Genomic DNA, 26,429 nt, shown 5'->3' with positions numbered 1-26,429 from the left:
TAAATTGCCCTCTTCTTTGCCTGTTACAGAACTAGCTACAAATGAGGCGGTCGGCATTAATTTTGGGAAGATAGGCTGTACTCTACACCTCTCATTCATCCTACTTACCACGGGACGGGAAGAAGGCGGTTCTGCTGGTCAGAGTGGTGCCGGCATTTGAGTCAGGCTCATGAAGGGGCAGCCCTAGTCCAGAGTAGGAGGGGGGCGGATCGCCAAGTGGTTGTTAGCCAAGATGGCGGGAGCGATCGCCGCGGCCAGGGTTTGGGGGCTAAGCCGAGGCCTGGGCCAGGCTGCTCTTCTGTCGCTGCGGCGGCCTGGAACTCGGGGGCTAGCTACATCTGTGAGTACATGGGTCCCCAGGGGATTTTCCTCAAGAGAGAATAGTAATGTAAAGGCTCTCTTCAAAGTGTGGAGTCCCTGCAGGGCATGAACGAAGGACTGTCACAGAAGGAAAAAGGACTGGGAGAGGACACTCCAGGAAGAACTTCCGCTTACTTAGGAGAGGAACAGCAAGAGAGCCCCTTTGTGGGTCTTGAGGGTAGGAGACGACTTGGAGAAGAGGGGCGGGGGTTTCTCATTTGTTGTCATCCATCACTAGAGGAGGCCATTTGGAAGGACAGGGGAGGATGGCGAGTGGGAGAATGGAAATGACTTTGTAAAGCGAAAACTTTCTTCTGGGTAAAGAATGCTCTCCAAAGAGGAGAAAGGAGAGATCAGTTTCCTGTCATGGGCCCTGCGTTTCTTTGCTTCTTTACCACACAATCTTAAAGTGAGTGGCATAAAAAACCTGCTTGATTCTTGTGACCGAATGTCAAAACCACATGTCCTTTTGTGCAGAGGACATGATTAGCAAGTATTTCCTGAATTAATGAGGGAGGAAAAAGAGGAAGAGGAGACAGGACAGTTTGCCCCAAATTTTTTTTTTACACAAGAGTCTCACTTTGTCACTCTCAGTAGAGTGCGGTGGCTTCATAGCTCACAGCACCCTCAAATTCCTGGCCTCAAGTGATCCTCTTGCCTCAAGTAGCTGGGATTACAGGTGCGCGCCACATTGCTAGCTATTTTTTTAGAGACAGGATCTCGCTCTTGATCAAGCTGGTCTCGAACTTGTGAGCTCAAGCAATCCACCCACCTCGGCCTCCCAGAATGCTGGGATTACAGGCGTGAACCACCATGCCTGGCCAACCCACACTTCTTAAAAACACTTGAGAAAGCTTTGTTTCTTGTCAAGGGGATCAGAATCTCTTTGAGTGGACAGTGCTAAAGGCAAGATCACGCTGTAGAAAACCTAGTTGGCAGCCCCTGCTATATAGGAGGAGATGCAGTGAGCTGCAGAAAAGCCTTGAACTAAAATTTCACAGGTAAGAGGGTAGTAGTTATTATAAGTGGGCAGGTTCTGGAGCTAGACCATGTGGGTGCTTATCTCTGTTCTGTCACTTTCCAGTTCTGTAGCTTTGAGCAAAGGCCTTCACCTTCTCGACCTAATTTCCCTCTCAATAAAATAGAGATACCAGCAGCCACCGCATAGAGTTATTGTGAAAATGTAATATGTAAAATGCTAAGATCTGGACCTGGCATGGAGAAAGGGCAAGAGGAATGTTGGTCATTGTTGAACGGACAAATACTAACCTTGGAGGTGGAGAGAAGAAAGGAGGTGACCTTGATGAGGTCCTGAGGAAAAATTTATAAAGCTCTTGTAAAGTTGGATCTGATCCTCTAATACCCAGTCACCAGAAAGGGGAGATGGAAGGGGAGGAAGGTGAAGAGGATGGGCCACAAGTGGAGTATGAGTAATGTGGGAAGGAAGTCCCTTGAAGCTGGTTAGTGCGGAAAGGTTGCTGGAGCAGGGCAGGATGTGGAGGATGTGGGTAGGTGGGGTAGCTTTCTGCCTTTGGGCTGTTCCCTTTCACTTTTTTTATGGATCACATGCTCCACATCTGACTTCTGTCTCTGGCAATCCTAGGAGCCCATTGGCTGGGCAGGTGGGGCGGGAATTGGGCTGGACTGGGGCAGGCCAGGGAAAGGTCATTTGTTGCTGATTAAATCTGTTTCCTTCCTGAGTCAGTCTCCTTGTTACCTTTCTTGTCTCTTCTTCTTCCTTTTTTTTTTTTTTTTTTTTTGGTGGGGGGTGGTGGTACAAGAGGAGAAGTCCCAACATTTTATTTTATTTTGTTTTTGAGACAGAGCCTCAAACTATAGCCCTGGGTAGAGTGCCATGGTGTTACTGCTCATAGCAACGTCCAACTCCTGGGCTTAAGCAATTCTCTTGCCTCAGCCTCCCAAGTAGCTGGGACTACAGGCACTGGCCACAATGCCTGGCTATTTTTCGGTTGTAGTTGACATTGTTGTTTGGCAGGCCCGGGCTAGATTTGAACCCGCCAGCTCTGGTGTATGTGGCTGGCACCTCAGCCGCTTGAGCTACAGGTGCCACCCTAACATTTTATTTATTTGTATGTTTAAAAAATTTTTTTTTCTTTTTTTGCAGTTTTTGGCTGGGGCTGGGTTTGAACCCACCACCTCCGGCATATGGGGCCAGCGCCCTATTCCTTTGAGCCACAGGTGCTGCCCTTATGTTATTCAATTTTTTTTTTTTTTTTTGTAGAGACAGAGTCTCACTGTACTGCCCTGGGGTAGAGTGCTGTGGCATCACACGGCTCACAGCAACCTCTAACTCTTGGGCTTACGCGATTCTCTTGCCTCAGCCTCCCGAGCAGCTGGGACTACAGGCACCCGCCACAACACCCGGCTATTTTTTTTGTTGTTGCAGTTTGGCCGGGGCTGGGTTTGAACCCGCCACCCTCGGCATATGGGGCCAGCGCCCTACTCACTGAGCCACAGGCGCCGCCCATGTTATTCAATTTTTAATGAATTTAACTTTAAATAGTTACAAGTGGATGGTGGCTGCCATGTTAGACGGTACAGTTTTATCAAAGTGGAGAGAAGACATATTTAGCCTGGGGGAAAGGTTGGGAGGTTGTATAGACCTGGAAAGATTGGACTGAATTACTGGGGTTGCCAGGACAAGTGGGGTTAGGAGGAGAGATGGGCTGCTTTACTTTGTCCCTGCCTTCTTGCTTCTCTCATTACCTCCTTTATGGAATACCCTGCTGCTATCGAGGTTTTTGCCCAGTTTTCACCTCCCTCCCTTTGCTGATATTGCAGATGTTTTGGTGTTCAGGGAGAAGAGGAGGAAGGAAAGTCAGCTTGTCAGGGAAATGTGATGCAGTTTCTTAGCCAGCACCCCAGGCTTAGGCTAGTGGGGTGAATAAACTTTCTATCCTGTTGGGAGTCAGGGAACACGTAGAGCTCAGTTTGTGCTGATTATCGGTCACTTAATTTTTCCGACCCAGCTGGTTTAAGGGCAGCTTGTCCAGGGATTCCAGTGTATTATCTCCAAGTGGTGGGTGTATATAGTGGGGTGAATGGAGATGATCATTACTGATCTCCTAGTCATATGGTGCATCTCCTTGTTGGCTATCCTTTTAAGAAACTTAGCCTCAGGCAGTGCCTGTGGCTCAGTGAGTGGGGCGCCGGCCCCATATACTGAGGGTGGCGGGTTCAAACCCGGCCCCGGCCGAACTGCAACAACAACAAAAATAGCCGGGCGTTGAGGCGGGCATCTATAGTCCCAGCTGCTTGGGAGGCTGAGGCAAGAGAATCGCCTAAGCCCAGGACTTGGAGGTTGCTGTGAGCCGTGTGACGTCACGGCACTCTAGGAGGGCGGTAAAGTGAGACTGTCTCTACAAAAAGAAAAAAAAAAAAAAGAAACTTAGCCTCTTTTTTTCACATCATGAACCACTTTAAGATTTACTTTGCTAACTCACATCCATGATATTTACTTGTTTTATTATTATTATTATTTGTTGCAGTTTGGCCCGGGCCGGGTTTGAACCCGACACCCTTGGTATATGGGGCCAGCAACCTACTCACTGAGCCACAGGTGCCACCCAAGCATGTCTCGATCTTTAAAACAGAGATGATAACTGTACCTCTTTTAGAAAGCTGTGGTGAGGATTAAAGAAAGTGGTACCTAGCTTGGCACCTGTAGCTCAGCAGCTAGGGTGCCAGCCATATCCACCAGCAGGTTTGAACCCATCCTGGGCCTGCCAAACAACAATGACAACTACAACCAAAAAATAGCTGGGCATTGTGGTGGGCACCTGTAGTCCCAAGTTACTTGGGACTTAAGCCCAAGAGTTTGAGGTTGCTGTGAACTGTGATGCCACAGCACACTACTCAGGATGACAGCTAGAGACTCTGTCTCAAAAAAAAAAAAAAAAAGGTACCTTTTTTTGGCCCATGTGGTGGTGGGATCATAGCTCACTGCAGCCTCAAGCTCCTGGCCTTAAGCCGTCCTCTTGCTTCAGCTTCCCAAATAGGTAGGAGTACAGGTGTGTGCCACCACACCCAGATACGTTTTGTATTATTTATAAGAGGCAAAGGTGTCACTACGTTGCTAAGGTTGGTATTGAACTCCAGGCCTCAAGCAAAACTTCTGACTCCCAAAGCATCAGAATTACTGCAGTGAACCACTGTGCCTGGCCAAGAGAGTGGTTGTTATGAAGTGCTTATTACATATATTGAGCACTCGGTAGGGGCCCAAGAATGGGAGTTTCTCTACACTAGGGACCGTAAATCTAGTCAGGGAAAGACTCTCCCTTGGGGCTTTATACTTTCAGTGCTTGGCAGAGCCTAGTGTGGCTAATGCCCCTGGGTCCGGACCCTGACTAGTCTCTGTCTCTGGCCCCTCCTAGACAGATATCCTGGGCAGAGGAGGTCCAGCTGTTTGCTTTGTTTGAGGGCAAGTGCTCAGAGGCCAGGAGAGAGTAGGATTGAGTGGCCTTCACTTTCCTACTGTCCTAGATACAGAGGTCTCAGGGTTTCCTGGCACCAGCCACAAAGCCTTCCTTTTTCTGGACCTGACCTTTCTTCCAGCCTCTCTAGGCAGCACTAGTCAGGCTGTTTGGCTGTACCTGCTGGCATGGTCATTCAAGATCTCTGTGGCTTTGGACAAGTCGCTTAACCTCTCTGCGCCTCAGATACCACCTGTCTTTAATGGACGCGTGATAGTCATGTCTGCCTTACCTGGATGCCGTACAGGTTCATTGAGCACAGGTGTAAGTAAAGAGCTTTGAGCGGCACCTCGGCATGTGGTTATTCTCATTGTTTGCTGCCTGGCTGTGCTGTCTTCAGGGTCCCAGGGTGCTAGGCTCTGTTCTCTTGCCTCAGAGCCTTTGTTGCTCCGTGGGACTGAAGTGTTCTAACCACAAGCCTTTTCCTTCTCACCCTGGCCTGTCCAGCAGGCCTTGGCTCAACCCCTCCTTTTCTAGGACTCTTTTCCAGAGGCTCCATCTGATCCAAGCTAGGGAAATGTTCTTTTGAGAGCCACTGGAGCTGCTTTACCACCTCCCCACAGTCCTGTGAGGCAGATATTATCTCCATGAGGGAACACTGTTCATGGAGACTGGCTTCTGTCCAACACTGCATGGCTAGAAAGGGACGGAACCAGGATTGGAACACCAGCAGTTTAGCTCTAGAGCCACTTGTCCTGCCCACCCTATGGTTAACCGCTGTACCGTTTGCTGAGATCACCCTCTTGGTTGTAAGGTGTGTGTTCAGCATTTGTCTGTCTTCCGACGACTCAATTTGTATTTATGAAGCATTCATTATATGCCAGGCAGTGGGTTAAGTGATCTGTACACATCAGCTTGGTTTAGTCCTCATGACAACCCATGAGATATGTACTCATCACCCTTTGTGAACACAGCAGGGAGTTTGAGTACACAGTCAGGAGGTGGTGTCTGCTTGGAGTCCTTGTCCTCATCCACAGTGCCTTAGGGGTTGACCCCATAGAGGCCACCCCGGGACCTGGTGGACAGATTAGACCATCCAGAGCAGGCAGATGGTGCTTTCCTGTGTGGTAGGAGAGGATGTGGCTGGAAGGCTTTGTGTGAATCTGTGCTATCACTGCCATTGTAATCTCGGACCACCAGGACAATCCCCACCCCCTACCAAAAACAGAAAGAAAATGGGTGGGGTCACATCCTTCCTCTGCAGGCATTTGACCGCTTTCTCCCAGAATGGAGCATTTCCTCAGGACCAGGCTGAGCCCTGTGCTTATTCAGTCATCGCAGTAACCCTGGGTGTAGGGACTGCAGTCATTCTGCAGACCCAGGAAAAGGGAGAAAGGCCCAGCCCAGGCCCAGCTCCCATATAGGGAGCCCACCCAGGTGCCTGATGGTAGTTCCCTCCTTCAGAGTCAGACAGCCCTCCGCTGCCCCGTGCTGCCCACGCTGGCTCCCGACCTCTTCTCTCAGTGCTGCGCTGCTGCTTTAGCCTTCATTCCCGCTCTGTTGGTGTATTGCCACATCATCTCCCCTGGCTTCAGTTTCCCTGTCTGGAGTGTCTCCTGGGGCCAAGGTTTAGTTTTAGAATCCAGTTTAAGGTGCAATCATTCTCTCCTACTCTTTTCCCTACTTTCTTCCAAAGGTACCAGTCATAGACCTTTTGCCCACTTCCTTAACCTTCCTATATTTTTCCTCCTTTCTACCAATTATTATTATTATTTGAGACACAGTCTGACTTTGTTGCCCTGGGTAGAGTGCAGTGGTGTTTTCACAACTCACTGCAACCTCGAACTCCTTGGGCTCAACCAATCCTCTGGCCTCAGCCTCCTGAGTAACTGGAATTACAGGCACACATCGTGATGTATGGCTAATTTTTCTATTTTTTGTACAGATGGGGTCTCACTCTTGCTCAGGATGCTCTTCAACTCCTGGCCCCAAGTATCCCTCCTGCCTTGGCCTCTCAAAGTGCTTGAACTGCGGACATGAACCACCACACCTGGCCCCTTCTACCAATTTTTGAGCACATAGTATGTCCCAGATCTGTGTGCCTTATCTTAGGAACTTTTTGCACAGCTTTCTGCAGCCTTTTACAGAAGAGGAAATTTAGAGAGACAAAGTGTTTTGCAGAGAGCCACACAGTGAACTAAGATGTTGGAACCCATGTCAGTTTGACTCTAGAGCCAGTGAATTTAACCACTCATTCATATGTGTGTTCACTATGTGAGCTGACCTGGATGCTTTCCCTACCCTCCTAGAACTTCGGGGGGAAGTGGGAGACAGACACAAGATGAAGGAATCTTCTAGATGGATGTGGGATGTGAGGGTCCAGCTGTGCTGAGTGTTCAGAAGGGAGAAGCACGGTGGTGCTAGGGGCCAGCAGCAGCTTTTTCACAAAGGGAGATGTTGTCAGTCCTGAACTTGATTTCCTTATACCCACAAACATAGATAAATGCACACACATGACAGGCTACCACATTGGAACCTTGGGCAGCTTGTTCACTGCATTTAAAAGAAGGGAGAGGGGACACACTTCAGCACCCACATATGAAATCTAGCTGGTAGCAAACCCTACCCTTCTTTAGCTCCTGTTGGAAGTAAAACCACAGTTACTTATCTCAAGAAAAATCCAGGGTGTGTTAGGAAGAAAAGACGCAAATGTGTGAAAACCAGGGAGCGATGGCAGTTGGGGTAGGGAGCATGGTTTTTGGGGTCTGAATCTCAGCCCTGCCCAGGTTTGAAGGCCAGTCCTGACATAATTTGTATGTGGGTGTGGCCTGGTGCAGGTTATTTTACTACCTCCCCAAGTCCTGGCTTCCTCCTCTGCTCAAGGACAGTAGCAACAGTCAGTGAGGCTGTGCTTGCAGAGTTCAGCCTGGTGCATAGTGAGTGCTTCGTAAAGGGGCGCTGGTACAATGCTTGAGCTAGTCTGACTCAATTCCAAATGCCCTATATCGTGTTGAGCATTTAGGCTTCTCTCGGGTCTCCTGTGCTTTTCTACCCATTGAGGCAGTGTCATAGTTTCATAGGGTTCCTCCAGCCACTCTGAACTCCTTATCCCATTCCTCACTCCCTCTCTGTTGCATGTTCTGTTACCCTTGCCTGGAATGCTGTTTCCCTAACTCTGCTGATCCCTCATGTCTCAGCCCTAATATCACTTCCCCAAAGAAGCCTTGCCCCCTTTCCCCTCTGTTACAGGATGACATGAATCACTTTCATTGTTTCTTGTTCAGCATCTGTGTTCCCTGCCCAGGCAGCAAGGACAGATGTCTTAGGTCCCCAGAACCCAGCACAGGGCTTGGAACAAGGCAGGTGCTCAAATATTTGTTGAATGAGTCAGTCTAGGCTGGCAGGGGCAGCTGGGACAGGATAGAGAAGGCACTGAAGGGTGTGCGGCAGTTTGCCAGGTGTTGGGGGAAGAGGCTTTCTACTCAGGCTAGGTCAAGGCTACCTAACTTCCTGGGGTGGGGGCAGAGATGGGTGGTAGAGATAGTCATAGCCGACTCTGAACATTTTATATGCATACTCTTGCTAACTTAAGCCTTACAACATTTCCATGAGGTATGCTCTGTTTTATAGACCAGGAAGAGAACACATGAAGAAGGGAAGTCACTTTGCCATGTACCCCAGTAAGGAATTTGAACTCAGGCATTCTGACTCTTGAGAGCTTAAAGACTTAGCTTTATTCTGGGTAGCCTCCCTGGTGTGTGGTATAAGGCTGGGGAAGAGCCCACCTGGCTGCCTAGAGGCCACTGTGCGGTGGGGGAGGGTGTGCCTGGGATGGGGAGGGAGAGAGAGAGAGAGGCCGTGAATGTCAGGATGGAGAGTTTGGACTAATGTAATAATAATAACAGTTCCCTAGCTGCCTGCCACTTTCTTGAATCATTTCATCTTACAACAGCCCTGTGGGATAGTTGTTATTGTTTTCATCCCAATTTTTCAGATGAGGAAACTGAGAAATTTAGTAATTAGGGCTGTGCCCATAGCTCGGTGGATAGGGCGCTGGCCACATATACCGAGGCTGGTGGGTTCGAACCCGGCTCGGGCCAATTAAAACGACAACAACTGCAACAAAAAAATAGTTGGGGCTTGGCACCCGTAGCACAGTGGTTATGGCACCAGCCACATACACTGAGGGTGGCGGGTTCTAACCCAACCTGGGCCTCCTAAACAATGACAACTGCAACAAAAAATAGCCGGGTGTTGTGGTAGGTGTCTGTAGTCCCAGCTACTTGGGAGGCTGAGGCAAGAGCCCTAGAGTTTGAGGTTGCTATGAGCTGTGATGACACGGCATTCTATCAAGGGCGACATAGTGAGACTTTGTCTCAAAAAAAAAAAAGGGTGTGGGGTGGCGCCTGTGGCTCAAGGAGTAGGGCACCGGCCTCATATACCGGAGGTGGTGGGTTCAAACCCAGCCCTGGTCAAAAAAACTGCAAAAATAAATAAATAAAAGGCCAATATTATACACCTGCAGTGCATCTTACAAGGGTACATGTGAAACTTAGTGAATGCAGAATATGATTGTTTTAACACAATAACTAAGAAAATGTCAGGAATGCTATGTTAACCAGTGTGATGAAAATGTGTGGAACTGTTTATAAAACCAGTACATGGTGCCCCATGATCGCATTAATGTACACAGCTATGATCTAATACTAATAAAAATAATAATAATAAAAAATAAGGGTGGTGGTGATGGTGCTGTGGCTCAAGGAGTAGGGCACTGGCCCCATATACTGGGGGTGGCAGGTTCAAGCCTGGCCCCGGCCAAAACTACAAAAAAAAAAAAAAAAGGTAAATGTGGAGCTGGTGTTCATACCCTGTGAAGCAGGCCTCAGAGGCTTAACCACAATGTTGTCCTGTCTGCTGCCAGGATTGAGCCAGCAGGAACCTCAGTCTGTTCCTGACATGGCTGTCTCCTCTGCCCTCTCTCCTCAGTATCCCCACAGGCAGCAGCAGCAGCAGTTCTCATCTCTGGATGACAAGCCACAGTTCCCAGGGGCCTCAGCAGAGTTTATAGACAAGCTTGAATTCATCCAGCCCAATGTCATCTCTGGAATCCCCATCTACCGCGTCATGGACCGGCAGGGCCAGATCATCAACTCCAGCGAGGATCCCCATGTGAGAGGCTGCCTCCCCACTTTCCCGTGTCCCTCGTGCCCAGGCCTCTTGCCTGTCTCCTCTCTGGTCCCAACTGCCCCACGTCTGTCTATGCCTCCATCTGTAGCTGCCCCAAGAGAAGGTCCTGAAGTTGTACAAGAGTATGACGCTGCTCAACACCATGGACCGCATCCTGTATGAGTCTCAGCGGCAGGTGCGTGGGGACAGGCTTGGGGAGGGGTGTTGAGGATTACCTGAGGTCCCCTACCTGTGTTTGGGCCAAAGAACAGCTCCCAAGGAGGAGATATCCTTCTCTGGGGATGCTGAGAATTCTTGGGGTTCACTTGGGGCTGTGGAGGATGAGTGTGGGAGGGGTGCTGCTTAAGGGCAGAAAGATGGGCCTGATCACTGCAGATGTTTGCTGTGTGCCCTGCTGGGGGCTTACCTGTGCTGGAAGAAGGCAGGGAGGAGGCCTCACCTCCCTTCCTCTTTGGAGTTCACGGTCCTGAGAAACAGGATGGACCTGCAGTACTTCCTGTAGTGCCCCAGAGACCACTGGAGGCCCACGTCAAATGTGTTGTGATCTTCAGAAGTCTTAGTGCCAGGGACAAAGATCCAGTCAACCCAATGTCAATAAAGGAAGAATTTACTGACTCAAATAACTGCATATCCAGGAGCTTGTTTTCAGACATAGCTAGATTCAGGGGCTGTGGTTATCAGATGGTATCAGACCTTTTTACTCCTTTATCTTTTCTATTCTCTTCTGCTTTGGCTTTCTTCCTTTGCAAGTGGCAGTGGTCTCTGGCAGCTCCTGGCTCGTGCAGAGGTGGCAAAGAGAAAGGGTTCAGGCTGTAGGTGGTGCTGATGCAAGTCTGTAAGGTTAAAGTCCTAGTTGTGCCTGTTTCTAGCTCTGTGACCCTGGGAAAGTTGCTTAACCTCTCAGTGCTTCAGTTTTCTTGTCTGCACTTACCTCTTAAGGCTGCCATGAAGATTGATAGTGGCATATGTGATGACCTTGGGAACAGTAAACTGGCATTTAGCCAGGAGTCAGTAAATATTAGCTTTTTAAAATTTTTTTTTGAGATAGAGTCTTACTCTGTTGCCCTGGGTAGAATGCCCTGGCGTCATAGCTCACAGTAACCTCAAACTCTTGGGCTCAAGCCATCTTCTTGCTTTGGCCTCCCAAGTAGCTGGGACTAGAGGTGTCTGCCACAATGGCTGGCTAGTTTTTTTATTTTTAGTAGAGATAAGGTCTTACTTTTTTTTTTTAAGACAGAGTCTCATTTTACCGCCCTCGGTAGAGTCCTGTAGTGTCACAGCTCACAGCAACCTCCAACTCCTGGGCTTAAGTGATTCTCTTGCCTCAGTCTCCCAAGTAGCTGGGACTATAGGCACCCACCACAGTGCCCAGCTATTTTTGTTGTTGTTATTGTGGTTTGGCTGGGGCCGGGTTCAAACCCACCACCTTGGTACCTGGCGCCAGCGCCCTACCGACTGAGCCACAGGTGCTGCCCATGAGGTCTTACCCTTGCTCAGGCTGGTCTCAAACTCCTAAGCTCATATGATCCACCTGCCTTGGCCTCCCAGAGTGCTAGGATTACAGGTGTGAGCCACTGCGCTGGGCTAATATTAGCTATTATTATTATTATGATTATTTTGAGACAGAGTCACTATCAGTAGAGTTCTGTGGTGTCACAGCTCACAGCAGCCTCAAACCCTTGGGCTTGGCTTGGCATTTATAGTTCAGCAGCTAGGGCAACAGCCACATATACTGGAGCTGGAGGGTTTGAACCCAGCCTGGACCTGCCAAACAATAATGACAATTACAACTCCCCCCACCCCCCCCAAAAAAATAGCCGGGCGTTGTGGCAGGTGCCTGTAGTCCCACCTACTAGGGAGGCTGAGGCAAGAGAATCATTTAAGCCCAAGAGTTTGAGGTTGCTGTGAGCTTTGACGTCATGGCACTCTACCCAGGGCGATAGCTTGAGGCTCTAATCTCAAAAAAAAACAAACACAAAAAAACCTTAGACTTAAGCGATTCTCTTGCCCCAGCCTCCCAAGTAGCTGGGACTACAGGTGCCCACCACAGTGCTGGGCTATTTTTTTGTTGTAGTTGTCATTGTTGTTTAGTAGGCCTAGGCCAGGTTTGAACCACCAGCCCCAGTGTATGTGGCTGGCGCCCTAGCCGCTGAGCTACAGGTGCTACGCCTGATATTAGTTATTATTATTTGTGGTGACCATACCAACCTTGCAATTATTATTGTTTCCACTTTGCATTGGAAAGAGAATGGTCCCTAATGTTCTAGCATTGGTCAAGCTTTGGTCACAGACCCTGTCTTGAGCCGAACGCTATGACTGGCTAGACGCCAGCCATGTGCTCAGCCCCAGGAATCACAGGAGTAGAGGAGTAGACCCTGTCCCTCGCAGGCTGCAGAAACGCAGAGCAGGAGCAGGGGGCTCCTGTCAGACAAGGGGGAAGCTTATTAGGCGGGAAAGCCCTCAGATGTCTGCCACGCCTGCTCATTCAGAAGAGGGCTGGCCTTGGGGGCCTGCATTTGTGTAAAGTCCCCAGATGATCCTGCTGTGGACACTGAGCAGATTCAGGTGGGCAGGTGACTCAGGAACCCTATGTATGGTTTCTGCAAGTTAGGGTATTATTGCCACCCTGCCCACAAATGTTGCTAGATTCCCATTGTCCAAGGATCAAGTCTGGCCTTTCCTGAGCTGATACTAGCTATTATTATTATTATTTTGAGACAGAGTCTCACTATGTCACTATCGGTAGAGTTCCATGGTGTCACAGCTCACAGCAGCCTCAAACCTCTGGGCTTGGCTTGGCACTTGTAGCTCTGTGGCTAGGGCGCTAGCCACATACTGGAGCTGGAGGGTTTAAACCCAGCCCGGACCTGCCAAACAATAATGACAACTACAACCAAAAAAAAAAAAACCAAATAGCTGGGCGTTGTGGTGGGTGCCTGTTGTCCCAGTTACTTGGGAGGCTGAGGCAAGAGAATCGCCTAAGCCCAAGAGCCACTCTGTCTTCTTCCACTGTGGCATGGTATTCTCTGCTCCCCTCTCCAGAGCCTTAGTACCAGGCCATGGCACTCCTGCATGCAAAGGCTCGTTCCTATGCCTGCATGGGCTGCACAGACAGGGGACTTTGGAATCTAATGGACTTGGTTTCAATTGCAGGTATTTGGGCAGGCAGTTTTTGTTGTCTTTGTCTTAGTGTCCTCACTGTATTAAAATATGGGGCTAAAAGCAAGAGTGAGACCCTGTCTCTACTAAAAATAGAAAACTAGCTGGGCATTGTGGTGAGTGCCTGTAGTCCCAGCTACTTGGGAGGCTGAGGCAGGAGGATTTGCTTGAGCCCAAGAGTTTGAGGTTGCTGTGAGCTATAATGCCCTACCCAGGGCAACAGAGTGAGACTCTGTCTCAAAAAAAAAAAAAAAAAAAAATGGCGGGTGGCACCTGTGGCTCAGCGAGTAGGGCGCTGGCTCCGTATACCGAGGGTGGTGGATTCGAATCCGACCCCAGCCAAACTGCAACAAAAAAATAGCTGGGTATTGTGGCGTGCGCCTGTATTCCCAGCTACTGGGGAGGCTGAGGCAAGAGAATCATCTAAGTCCAAGAGCTGGAGGTTGCTGTGAGCTGTGACGCCACGGCACTCTACCGAGGGCGACAAAGTAAGACTCTGCCTCTAAAAAAAAAAAGGCTAATAATAGAACCCAACCTGTATAATAGAGGTAGGGATTCTGTGAGACCCAGCATGTAAAGTTACTTGCCTATTGAGTGACATCGAAAGCTCTAAGTAAGATCAATTCATCCATCATGTCTCAGACTGTATCTGTTAAGATTATGTTAAGTTAGCTGGGCATTGTGGTGGTTGCCCATAGTCCCAGCTACTAGGGAGGCTGAGGCAAGAGAATCGTTTGAGCCCAAGTGTTTGAGGTTTCTATGAGCTGTGACGCCATGGCACTCCTGAGGATGACAAAGTGAGACTCTGTCTCAATAGAAAAAAAAAAAAGCTCAGCGCCCATAGCACAATGGTTACCGTGCCAGCCACATGCACTGAGGGTGGCACGTTTGAACCTGGCCCAGGCCAGCTAAACAACAATGACAACTGCAACAAAAAAATAGCCGGTCATTGTGGCAGGCCCCTGTAATCCCAGCTACTTGGACTTGGGAGGCTGATGCAAAAGAATTGCTTAAGCCCAAGAGTGTGAGGTTGCTGTTAGTTGTGATGCCGTGGCACTCTACTGAGGGTGACATAGTGAAACTCTTTCTCAAAAAAAAAAAAAAAAAGATTATTTAGTGTTAAGTAACAGATCTTCTTCCTACTCAAAAAATAAAAATAAAACTGTTACAGATAAGAACAAGGGCAGTAGCTTAAGCACATAGTAGTTTTTTCTCTTAGATAAAATAGATCTTGAAACAGGTGGTCTGGGGCTGGTCTGTGGCACCCTGATGTCAGATGTGGTGTCCAAGGTATGGGCTTCTACTTTTTCTGAGGTTCCCTCATGGTCCAAATGGCTACTGGAGCTCCCTCCATCACGTTTTACTCCAGGCAGGAAGTAGAAGGAAAGTGGAAGGTCAGGCATGGTACATCCCATCCGCACTTTTATAGAACTTTCTAGTAGTCCCGCCCAATGTCTGTTTACATTTCACTGGTCACTCTTAGCTGCAAGGGAGATGAGAAATGTAGTCTTTTAGTCCAGATAGTTGCAGCCTGGGGAGGATGAGAAGCCTATTACCAGGAGGAAGGGGGTAGGATACTGGGTAGGCAACTAGCCTCTGCTACTGGCCCAAGTCCTGTTTCCTCAGGAGGCCAGTCTCAGGCTCTTCCCCACACTAACCTTGACAGCCCTGCCAGGCCCTCTCACCCAGCAGCCACCCACTCACTTGGCACTGGAAGGTCAATTAGCTTTTAATTGGCTCCCCACTTAGAAGAAAGCACATATTCATCAGTTTCCCCAGAGCAACTCAAAACCAGGCCCAGGTAACACATGGGGAGGGCACTGCTGAGCCCCAAGGAGAACTGGTCACGGGGTGTCCCTCAGAGTGCTGTCGAGGCTCACTTTGTTTCACTTTGTGCATCGTTCTGGATGACCTCACTTCTGTCTGGATGCTAGGGATTCCTCAGATCTCCAGCCAGACTGCTGGTCAGAGGCCCTAGATGGCTTCTTGCCTTGGATGTTTCACAGCAAACAGCCTGTCTGAACTTGATCTTGGCATATTCATCCCAGACTTGCTACTTTTCTTCCCCTAGTACCTTTCTCAGTGAACGGCATGATCATTTTACCCCAGTGGTTGTCAACTTTCCAAATGCTGCGGCCCTCTAATACAGTTCCTGTGGGTCATGACCTACAAGTTGAGCACTGCTGATTTACCCATTTGCCAACACCGGAAACCTGTGTCTCATCCTTTTCTCCTCCACCCCATCACTTTCTCTCTGCATCCCCTCCATCTTGAGGTGTTCCTTTAGAGTCCAGTGAGCTGCTCAGCAGCACCATCCAGGACCCAAACCCTTCTTCTCTGCTTCACTCTTGTTGGCAAGTTGGCTTTTGTCCTGTGCTTGTTGCTTCATGTACACAGGAGGGCTGCTGCAGCTCTAGGCTTTATGGCTTAGTGCGAGGTGGGAAGAAGGGGGTTAGGGCAGGGCTGTGGTCCCTTTTATCTAGAAAGCAAAGGCAGACTTCCACTGAAATATCTAGCTAAAACTATGTCCCATAGCCACTATGTCTCAATATATAGCTATAACTATGTCCCATAGTCACTGTGTCCCAATATCTAGCTAAAATTATGTCCCATAGCCACTATGCCCTGTGTGTTCTGGCTTCAAAAGAGGCTGGGAACCTGAGTGTTTCGTTTTTTCTAGCCTCAAGTTGGGGATTTGGGTAAAGGAAGCTGGCCTGGGCACTGGTGTGGTGAGCTGGCAGGGTCTGCCAACCCTAGGACTGGCGACTCCGCTTCATAAGGCTCATCTATCTTTTTCTTTCTTTCTTTCTTTCTTTTTTTTTTTTTGTAGAGACAGAGCCCTCCATAGAGTGCTGTAGTGTCACATAGCTCACAGCAACCTCCAACTCCTGGGCTTGGTGATTCTCTTGCCTCAGCCTCCCAAGTAGCTGGAACTACAGGTGCCTGCCACAATGCCAGGATTTTTTTTTTTTTTTTTGTAGAGACAGAGTCTCACTTTATGGCCCTCAGTAGAGTGTCGTGGCCTCACACAGCTCACAGCAACCTCCAACTGCTGGGCTTGGTGATTCTCTTGCCTCAGCCTCCCGAGTGGCTGGGACTACAGATGCCCCCCACAATGCCCGGCTATTGTTTTGTTGCGGTTTGGCTGGGGCCAGGTTTGAACCCGCCCCCGCCCCCCCCATAAACTGGGCTGGCGCCCCTACTCACTGAGCCACAGGCGCCGCCCTCATTGATCTTTTTCTATCTGGCTTCCCATTGCTGTCAAGCCAGGCCACCACCACCCCTTTCCTGGTTTGCTGTAATTAGCCTTGTCTCTTCCATCCGTTTCCTATGTGGCAGCCTTAGAGAGGTTTCTAAAATGCAGGTTTGACCATGTTGTTCCCTTGAGAATAGTCAGTGGGTTATCACTGTTCTGAGAGGAAGGCTGGTGGGTTGTTCCCTGTACTGTCTGGGTGCTCCCTCTCCTGCCTCTTTTTCCACCCTCCCACTTTATGTCCCAGCCGTCTGGGTTCGTGGGGTTTATTGTTCCCTCTGCCTGGAGTCTTCCTCCCTGCCCACTTTTGCTCAACCTAGATGCTTGTTGCCAGTGTCCTTGCATAGTAGGATGGGTACCTCCTTGGGGCTCACATCTCATCACTGGCTCTAACCAATCTGACAGCTGGTTAGAAGACAGGAACCCTGGCATGGCATGGCCCAGGGCTGGCTTTCAGAAGGACTCTGTTGATTTTTGTTTTTTTTTAGAGATAGAGTTTCACTTTGTCGCCCTCGGTAGAGTGCTGTGGCGTCACAGCTCACAGCAACCTCCAGCTCCTGGGCTTAGGTGATTCTCTTGCCTCAGCCTCCTGAGTAGCTGGGACTACAAGTGCCCGCCACAACGCCTGGCTATTTTTTGTTGCAGTTTGGCCGGGGCTGGGTTTGAACCCACCACCCTTGGTATATGGAGCTGGTGCCCTATTTTTTTTTTTTTTTCTGTAGAGACAGAGTTTCACTTTATTGCCCTCAGTAGAGTGCCATGGCATCACACAGCTCACAGCAACCTCCAACTCCTGGGCCTAGGCAATTCTCCTGCCTCAGCCTCCCGAGTAGCTGGGACTACAGGCGCCCGCCACAACGCCCAGCTATTTTTTTGTTGCAGTTTGGCCGGGGCTGGTTTTGAACTCGCCACCCTCAGTATATGGGGCCGGCACCCTGCTTACTGAGCCACAGGTGCCGCCCTTTTTTTTTTTTTTTTTTTGAGACACAGTCTCAAGCTGTCGCCCTGGGTAGAGTGCCATGGTGTCACAGCTCACAGAAACCTCAAACTCTTGGGCTTATGTGATTCTTTTGCCTAAGCCTTCCAAGTAGCTGGGAGTATAGCCACAACCACTGGGCTATTTTTTAATTATAGTTGTCATAGTTGTTTGGCAGGCCTGGCCTGGATTTGAACCTGCCAGCCCCAGTGTATGTGGCTGGTGCCCTAGCCGCTGAGCTACAGGTGCTGAGCCAAGGACTCTGTTGATTAATAGAGTCATCAGAAGTTGGGCAGGATTTGGATGGTTCTCTGTCATTGCCCAGCATAACCGAGCCCAGTCCTTTGGGCCTTCTTCCACCCCCAGGGCCGGATCTCCTTCTACATGACCAACTATGGAGAGGAGGGGACGCATGTGGGAAGTGCAGCCGCTCTGGATAACACGGACCTGGTTTTTGGCCAATACCGGGAGGCAGGTACGTCTGTCCATGGTTTGGCCGTGTTCCCTGTTGAGGTTCCCCAGTGAGGTTTCCCATTGAGGTTCCCCACTGAAGGCCAAGTGGTCTTCCAGAAGTAGCATCATGCCAGAAAAGTCTAAGGACCTGGAAGAACTTTCTGAGCAAGGAAGAGGCACCCCAGGGACAGAACTTTGGAGGGACTAAACATCTCTCTGAAGGCTGAAAAGTGATTAAGAGCCTAACTTGTATTGTTCTCACTTGTATGTGGGAGCTAAGTATTAAAAACGATTGATCTGGGCGGCACCTGTGGCTCAGTGAGTAGGGCACCAGCCCCATATACTGAGGATGGCGGGTTCAAACCTGGCCCTGGCCAAACTGCAACAACAACAAAAAAACCCGGGCGTTGTGGCAGGTGCCTGTAGTCCCAGCTAATCGGGAGGCTGAGGCAAGAGAATCGCCTAAGCCCAAGAGCTGGAAGTTGCTGTGAGCTGTGATGCTACGGTACTCTACTAAGGGCGACAAAGTGAGAGTCTGTCTCTGAAAGAAAACAAAAAACAAAACGATTGATCTCATAGAGACAGGAAAATGATGATTACCGAAGGCTGGGAAAGGTAGCAGGGAGGGGGAAAAGGTAGAGTGATTAATGGGTGTAAAATATAGTTAAGTAGTAATATAGAATAAATAGTATTGGACAGCATAATAAAGTGACTATAATCAACAATAAGTTAGGATATACTTTAAAATAACTAGAAGAGTAGAATTGGAATGTTCCTAACACAAAGAAATGATAAATGACTGAGGTGATGGTACCCCAGTTACCCTGATTTGGTTAATTCATATTGTATACCTGTATCCAAACATCACATGTACCCTATAATATATAACTATTTTGTACCCATAATAATTTTTGTTTTTTAAAAGACCCTATGCTCTTAACCATTCATTACCAGTTGTTAGGTTTTGGGCAAATCACTTCCCTTCTCTGGGCCTCAGTTTTCTTATTTCCAGAAGTGGGATTATGATGGTCCCTACTTTGGGGGGGTGGGGTCTGGAAGGATGGTGTGAGGTTGGGTGTAGCTGAGGGCATGCACGTTCTGTGGACCCTGCCCAACCAGCACCAGCCTCTATGAGTCCCCCTTCAGGGAGCGGGAGCAGGAGCAGGTAGCAGGGCCTGGATAGGCCTGAGCACAGTGCAAGATCAGAGAGCCTGGCAGGCCCTGGTTGGGAGCTGATTACATGAATGAAAGGAAGAAAGGATCAATGAATAGGAATGAAGAAAGTTGATAAGCATTAATGAATGCTTGGGAGCAAAGGAGTTAGCCCGGGGAGCAGTACAGTACATGCAGTATGACCACATTTTATGTGACTTCGTATTATGTTCATTCAAGAACATGTGACAAAAAGTGCTAATAAGGCCAGGCGTGGTGGCTAACGCCTGTAATCCCAGCACTTGGGAGGCCGAGGCTGGTGGATTACCCTGATCTCACAGGTTTGAGACCAGCCTGAGCAAGAGCGAGACCCTGTCTCTAAAAATAGCTGGGCGTTGTGGTAGGCCCTTGTAGTCTCAGCTACTTGGAGCTACTTGGGAGGCTGAGACAAGAGAATCACTTGAGCCCAAGAGTTGGAGGTTGCTGTGAGCTGTGACACACTCTACAGAGGGTGACAAAGTGAGACCTTGTCTCAAAAAAAAGTGCTAAAAAGGCTGTATTAAAGGTGAATGTTACAGTAACTCTAATCACTCTCAACCCCAACTAAAATATCAAGAAATGCATCATTTCAAAGCCAAATGTCCAAGCACTACTGATCTGTGTTTATGTTGATGTCTCGAGGTGGCACTCCTTTAGCTGAGAAACACTCCCTGCTTCCTTGTCTCAGGCTAACCTTTGAATTGTGTGAATTTTGCCTTCCGCCAGCTCCCTGCTCTGCCACTCAATAGTTGTGTGATGTGGAGCCAGATATAGGAGCACAAATGAGGCGGATAATCCCACTTACTTCATAGGGTTGTTGTGAGGATTAACCAAGGTACCCTATGGCGAGTGCTCAGAATAGTACTTGGCAGCTAGTGATGTGTTCCTACTTGCGATTGACTCAGGGAAGATGTGCACTCCTTGCACGAAACATTACTGCTGTGTAATGTGATCCATGTTAAATTTGAATCTGAGTTGGGCGCGGTGGCTCACACCTGTAATCCTAGCACTCTGGGAGGCCAAGGCAGGTGGATTGCTTGAACTTGGGAGTTTGAGACCAGCCTGAGCGAGTGCGAGACCCTGTCTCTACTAAAATATAAAAATTAATGGGGCACCTGTAGTCTCAGTTACTTGGGAAGCTGAGGCAGGAGGATCACTTGAGCCCAGGAGTTTGAGGTTGCTGTGACGTATGATGACGCCATGGCATTCAACTCCAGGGCAACAAAGTGAGACTCTTATCTCAAAAAAAAAAAAAAAAAAAAATCACATCTGAAAAGAGGGTTTTGCAGTAAAGAAAGGGTTTGGAAACCCTGGTGCTTGACAGTGGCTTCTCTGTAATGCCCCTGTTCTCAGAGTGCTTGCCCAGGACTTCAGTGGTCCACAGCACTGCCTCTAAGGCATGGGTGTGAGGATTATCCCCCTTTTCAGGTGGAGCAAAGAGGGTTGTAACTTGTCCTGGGTCAATTATAAACTCTCTCTTGTCTTCAACTTAGCAGGCAGGGTCCCCTTTACTCAGAGTGGTTCCCTTTGACACTTAGGTGGGCATCCCCAGAGGTTGTTTGAAAAACAGGTTTGACTGTTCCAGCAAATTAGAATATTTCCTTTCTAGCCCAGCAGTTGTGAATTAGTGGCCTATACTTTTATTTGGTTTATAATTTTTTAAAAGGTAAATGAATTAATTGAAAACACTTAAATTTATCAGAGAGTTTCTCAGTAAAAGAAAGCAAGAAGAAAGGCTAGATTTCTGCTTTCTTTTGAAAACCTGGATGATCTAGCCTTCCTGAGCAGCAGTCAGTTGGTCTGAGCATTAGCCTTGCTCCTGAGATAGGCCTTTGACAGGTCATGGGTCTTTGGCATCTGCCTGGTCCCCACGAGCATCCACATTTGGCCTTTTCTGCTCTAGTCCAGCTTCCTTATACAGACAGGGAAATGGAAGCCCAGGTGGCAGGGGGCTCACCCTGGGTCACCTACAGGGTTGTCTGACCCCTGCACCGCCCACCCTGCTCACCACTCCCTCCTTCCTTGTAGGTGTGCTGATGTATCGGGACTACCCTCTGGAGCTGTTCATGGCACAGTGCTATGGCAACGTAAGTGACCAGGGCAAGGGGCGCCAGATGCCTGTCCACTACGGTTGCAAGGAACGCCACTTTGTCACCATCTCCTCTCCACTGGCCACGCAGATCCCTCAGGGTGAGGACACATGCCCCAGGCCTTGTTATGCCAGCCAACATCACACCCCTGTCCAAGCCATCCCTTCTGGATAGGCTTCCAGGTTGGCGCCACCATCAGAGCCATATTCTTTTTTTTTTTTTTTTTGTAGAGACAGAGTCTCACTTTATGGCCCTCGGTAGAGTGCCGTGGCCTCACACAGCTCACAGCAACCTCCAACTCCTGGGCTTAAGCGATTCTCTTGCCTCAGCCTCCCGAGTAGCTGGGACTACAGGCGCCCGCCACAACGCCCGGCTATTTTTTGGTTGCAGTTTGGCCAGGGCTGGGTCTGAACCCGCCACCCTCAGCATATGGGGCCGGCGCCCCACCAACTGAGCCACAGGCGCCGCCCCAGAGCCATATTCTTTACTCTGGGCTTTCAGTATACCTCTTGTTTGGGACCCTAAAAGGAGCACTCTGCTACTGTCCCCACCCTGTTAGCATCTTTGAGTCTGCATGACCATACTCTGAATTTCTCAAATGGTGCCTACCCTGTTTTTCTTTCTTTTTTTTTTTTTTGTAGAGACAGAATTTCACTTTATTGCCCTCGGTAGAGTGCCATGGCGTCACACAGCTCACAGCAACCTCCAACTCCTAGGCTTAAGCGATTCTCTTGCCTCAGCCTCCCGAGTAGCTGGGACTACAGGCGCCCGCCACAATGCCCGGCTATTTTTTTTTTTGTTGCAGTTTGGCCGGGGCTGGGTTTGAACCCTCCACCCTTGTTATATGGGCCGGTGCCCTGCTCACTGAGCCACAGGCGCCACCATCCTACCCTGTTTTTCTCTTCACAAACATATCCAATGTGTTCCAGGCCCTATGCTGATGCTTCTCTTTCATTGTCTAACAGGATGCTTGCCATGTCCATGGGGGTAAATGTTATTATATACTCTTCTTATTTTAAAGAGCCAGAAGCTAAGGCTGGGCACGGTGACTCACACCTGTAATCCTAGCACTCTGGGAGGCCGAGGTGGATGAATTGCTTGAGCTCAGGAGTTTGAGACCAGCCCGAGGAAGAGTGAGAACCCATCTCTCTAAAAACAGAAAAACTAGCTGCAGGCACCTGTAGCTCCTTGGGAGGGAGGCAAGAGAATCACTTGAGCCCAAGAGTTTGAGCTTGCTGTGAGCCATGATGCCATGGTGCTCTAGCAGAATGTGACTCTATCTCAAAACAAAACAAAACAAAACCAAAAGCTAGAAATTGAAGTCTAAGTGGGAAGGTACTTGGTATAGACCAGGTAGCAGGGAGGGAGAGGAGCAGGAACTCATGTCACTCCAGAGCGCAGGTTCTGGGCCCTAAGCCTTATTTTCCTGTCCTCAGAGTCAAGTAAACTCCCCCAAAGCTTACTGTGGGTGCCCTGAAACCCCTTCTATTAAAAGGGGCTTGTCTGGGGGCAGCACCTGTGGCTCAGTGAGTAGGGCGCCCGCCCCATATACCGAGTGTGGTGGGTTTAAACCCAGCCTTGGCCAAACTGCAACAACAACAACAAAGTAAATAAACTTTTATGGGCGGCCTGTGGCTCAAAGGAATAGGGTGCTGGCCCCATATGCCGGAGGTAGGGGTTCAAACCCAGCCCTGGCCAAAAACTGCAAAAAAAAAAAACAACACAAAAAAACATGGGGCTTGGGCGGTGCCTGTGGCTCAAGGAGTAGGGCGCCGGTCCCATATGCTGGAGGTGGTGGGTTCAAACCTAGCCCCGGCCAAAAACCAAAAACAAAAAAACATGGGGCTTCTTTGGGAACCAGACCCACCAGGTGCCAGGCCTATGCCCATCTACTGTGGAGACTAAGCCATCTCCCCCAAGCCTCCCACCCCACACCCTGTTGGGCCTACAATGAGGGTCAGTGCAGGGTCTGGCTTTTTCTGGCCCAGGATGGCCGAGATGCATGTCTCATCTCCCACCTTGGTGCGAGATGCCTGTGTCTCAGTCTCTGGAGGCCTCAGCAGTGCACCTGGCATAGCAGCAGGCCCCACAGTCGTAGTGTTTTGTTTGGAATGAGAAGCAATTCGGGCCTCTTAGTGGGAGGTAGGCAGGGAAGCTTTCTCAGAGGAGGGGTATGTGAGCTAAAAGGTTCCCATAAGGGCTGGGCCTGGCCCCAACCTTCCTTTTGGGGACCCACTAAGTGACTCATTCAGCAATTGTACAGAGCCCCTGTGATGTGCTGAGCTCTGCTCTCAGTGCAGTGAACAAAAAAGAGACAAACCTCAGTCCTCTGGTGCTGCCATTGTTGGGAACAGACAGTAAATAAGATGAAGCGATACCTAGAGTATGCCAGGGCCAGCTAGTTCTACAGGGAACAGCCAAGCCAAGGAGGGTGTGCTGTGTGATACAGTGGGGGAGGGGAGGCGTCATTGGGAGGTGACACTGATGCACTGGCCAGAGGCGAGGGAGGGAGCCACATGGCTATCTTGAGGCAGGTGTGTATTTGAGGAGCAGGGAGGGGCCTGTGGGGCTGGCGTGGAGGATGCAGATAGGGAGGGTGGTTGAAGGTAAAGTTCAAGAGGTAGGGATTGCAGATTATGCAGATTGGGTGGGGCCTGGTGGCCTTTGACTTTTATCCAGAGTGGAGCTGGAGCTGCAGGCCCTAGGGTGGGGAGGAGTCTTCTGTGGAGAATTGGCCTACTGCCCCTTGGGTAGCAGATGGGGGTGGAGGGGGCCAGTGAGGAGGCTATTCAGTAACTCAGGTGAGAAGTGATGGTGGCTTGACCAGGGTGGTGTGGAGCAGACATGGGGAATGACAGAAAGTGTGAGGTCAGAGATGGTGCTGAAGTTCTTGGCCTGAGCAGTTGGGAGGATAGAGCTGCCGTCAGCTGAGAGGGAGAAGACAGAGGTGGGCAGGGACTGGGGGAACATCTGGAGGTCAGCGGTTTTGATCCTCACAGAGCCTGGCAACAGCCGGCCTGAGCCCAGTGCCCTGGGTTGGGGTGTGTGAATGCGTGTCTTTCTCCAGCCTGCTCACCATTCTCTCGTTCTCCTGCAGCTGTGGGGGCAGCCTATGCTGCCAAGCGGGCCAATGCCAACAGGGTCGTCATCTGTTACTTCGGCGAGGGGGCCGCCAGCGAAGGGGATGCCCACGCCGGCTTCAACTTTGCCGCCACACTTGAGTGCCCCATCATTTTCTTCTGCCGGAACAACGGCTATGCCATCTCCACGCCCACGTCCGAGCAGTACCGCGGGGATGGCATTGGTATGGACCCTGCTGGCTGCTCCCCATCCTGCCCGATCAGCCCTTACCCCACCCCTGTGGTGTCCGGCACCTGTTGGATTGCTGGAGCCGGTGGAGCCAGCACTGTGTTTTGTTACCCTCTGCTTTACTCACTCAGCCTTCTTTCCTTCCCTTCCCCGCTGCATGTTCCATCCTGACCCCACACGTTTTCCTCATCTGAGCTCTGGCCTGACCAGCCTTCTCTCTGTCCCCACAGCAGCGCGAGGCCCTGGGTATGGCATTATGTCGATCCGCGTGGACGGTAACGATGTGTTTGCTGTGTACAATGCCACTAAGGAAGCCCGGCGGCGGGCTGTGGCAGAGAACCAGCCCTTCCTCATTGAGGCCATGACTTACAGGTACCTAACTCTCCCCCACAGCTTTGACGGCCCACCATCTTTAGCATCTTCCTCATATTGGTCACTGTCCACAGGACACGGTCTCATTGCCCCATGTTGTATTCCCTTTCTCGCCTTTATTTCTACTCCTTTGTCCCTAGTTTTCCCTTTCCCTTCCTGCATACCTCCCTCCTCTCCAGGGGGCCCTCCCATGCTGACTTCAGGGCTCCCCCCCTTGTGCAGGATCGGGCACCACAGCACTAGTGATGACAGCTCTGCGTACCGCTCAGTGGACGAGGTCAATTACTGGGACAAGCAGGACCACCCTATCTCCCGGCTGAGACACTACCTGCTGAGCCGTGGCTGGTGGGACGATGAACAGGAGAAAGCCTGGAGGAAGCAGTCCCGCAAGAAGGTGAGGGCTGGTGCAGTGTGGGGGACAGGGGGCAGGCCACACATGACCCAGCTCTGTGTCCTTGGCAAGTTGCCTTCTGTTTCCTCATCTCTGAAGGGGATACTGGTAGTGCCCATTTCAGAAGGTTGTCTGAGGATTAGGTGGCTTAATCCACAGACAGTGTATGTATCCTGCCCCGAATCACTGTCCCACCCTCCCTGACATAGCCATTAGGGGCCAGAGGGGCAGTGTAGTCCAGTGGTAAAGATAGACCCTGGCATCAGGCAGCACCATGTGTCCTGGCTCTGCCCCTAACTGTATCACTGTGGGCAAGTCCTTTCTCTTCCCTATGTCTCCGTTTCCTCATTTCTCACCTGCCTATTTCTTGGGGCTACTGAGAGCCTTAAATGAATCCACACACTTAGTACAATGCCTGGGCCCTGCAGAGGACTGCAATGCTGGGACCCAGGATGTGTTTGTCACATTGCTGTTATGATGGTAATCTGCTGTGCACAGATGGAAACACAAAGGCTCAGAGCAGTCAGAACCCCAGCCCGAGGTCCCATTGGAGGAGGGAGGGCCCTGAGTGGGATGTTGGCTGCCTGACCACTGTGCTATGCCCCCACAGGTCATGGAGGCTTTTGAGCAGGCTGAGCGGAAGCTGAAGCCTAATCCCAACCTGCTCTTCTCGGATGTCTATCAGGAGATGCCTGCCCAGCTGCGGAAGCAGCAGGAGTCCCTGGCTCGTCACCTGCAGACCTATGGGGAACACTATCCCTTGGACCACTTTGAGAAGTGAGGCCTGGCTACCCTACTCCCACCCACCCTCAGCCTTCCTGTGAGGCAGCCCCACTCAGGGGAACGGGGAGAGCTGGCTCCCCATCCAGCTCCCTCTGAGTACTCAGGGACCAGGTGGCACCTGGGACCGTAACAGGTGGCTCTCACTGCCCGTCCCTGCTCCTCCAGGCTGTTACATTTGAGGGGCGGAGTGTTCACAGTAGTTGCCGAGGCTCCATCAGCCCTCTCTTCACTTATTGTTACAGTGCCTTCTCCCAGGCCTGGCTGAGGGCGTCTCTGGGACTGAAAGCACCTGGGTGTGGTGTGGGTGGGCACAGCACATCAGCCCTTGGAACTTCCTCAGAGTGATAGGTGGTCAGCAGAGGTAGTGAATAAACTAGGTCCTGCATTTGGCCCTGTACCACCTCTGTTCTCTGATTCCGGGAGCCTGCAGTGTTGGGAGAGTTTAGCAAGACTTATGTCGGCCCAGCCC

The 26,429-nt window shown here is 50.2% G+C and overlaps 1 protein-coding gene across 2 annotated transcripts; it reads left to right on the top strand.

Annotated features, from left to right (window-relative positions):
- Positions 1-186: 186 nt before the first annotated feature.
- BCKDHA (branched chain keto acid dehydrogenase E1 subunit alpha) lies at positions 187-26,357 on the top strand. Of its 2 annotated transcripts, none has more exons than XM_053605186.1 (9): positions 187-340; positions 9,783-9,965; positions 10,072-10,158; positions 17,738-17,846; positions 21,044-21,205; positions 24,203-24,409; positions 24,645-24,786; positions 25,009-25,180; positions 25,788-26,357. In XM_053605186.1, the coding sequence occupies exons 1-9, from the start codon at positions 233-235 to the stop codon at positions 25,956-25,958; spliced, it is 1,341 nt and encodes a 446-aa protein (XP_053461161.1). In that variant the 5' UTR covers positions 187-232; the 3' UTR covers positions 25,959-26,357. The 2 variants fall into 2 exon arrangements, with proteins under 2 accessions (XP_053461161.1, XP_053461162.1); XM_053605187.1 differs by lacking the exon at positions 187-340 and adding an exon at positions 386-538.
- The last annotated feature ends 72 nt before the right edge of the window (positions 26,358-26,429 follow it).

Source organism: Nycticebus coucang, chromosome 10 (genome assembly GCF_027406575.1).
Source record: "Nycticebus coucang isolate mNycCou1 chromosome 10, mNycCou1.pri, whole genome shotgun sequence".
NCBI classification, from domain to species: Eukaryota; Metazoa; Chordata; class Mammalia; order Primates; family Lorisidae; genus Nycticebus; species Nycticebus coucang.
The sequence above is the reverse complement of the archived record's forward strand: the minus strand, read 5'-3'. Positions and strand labels throughout refer to the sequence as shown.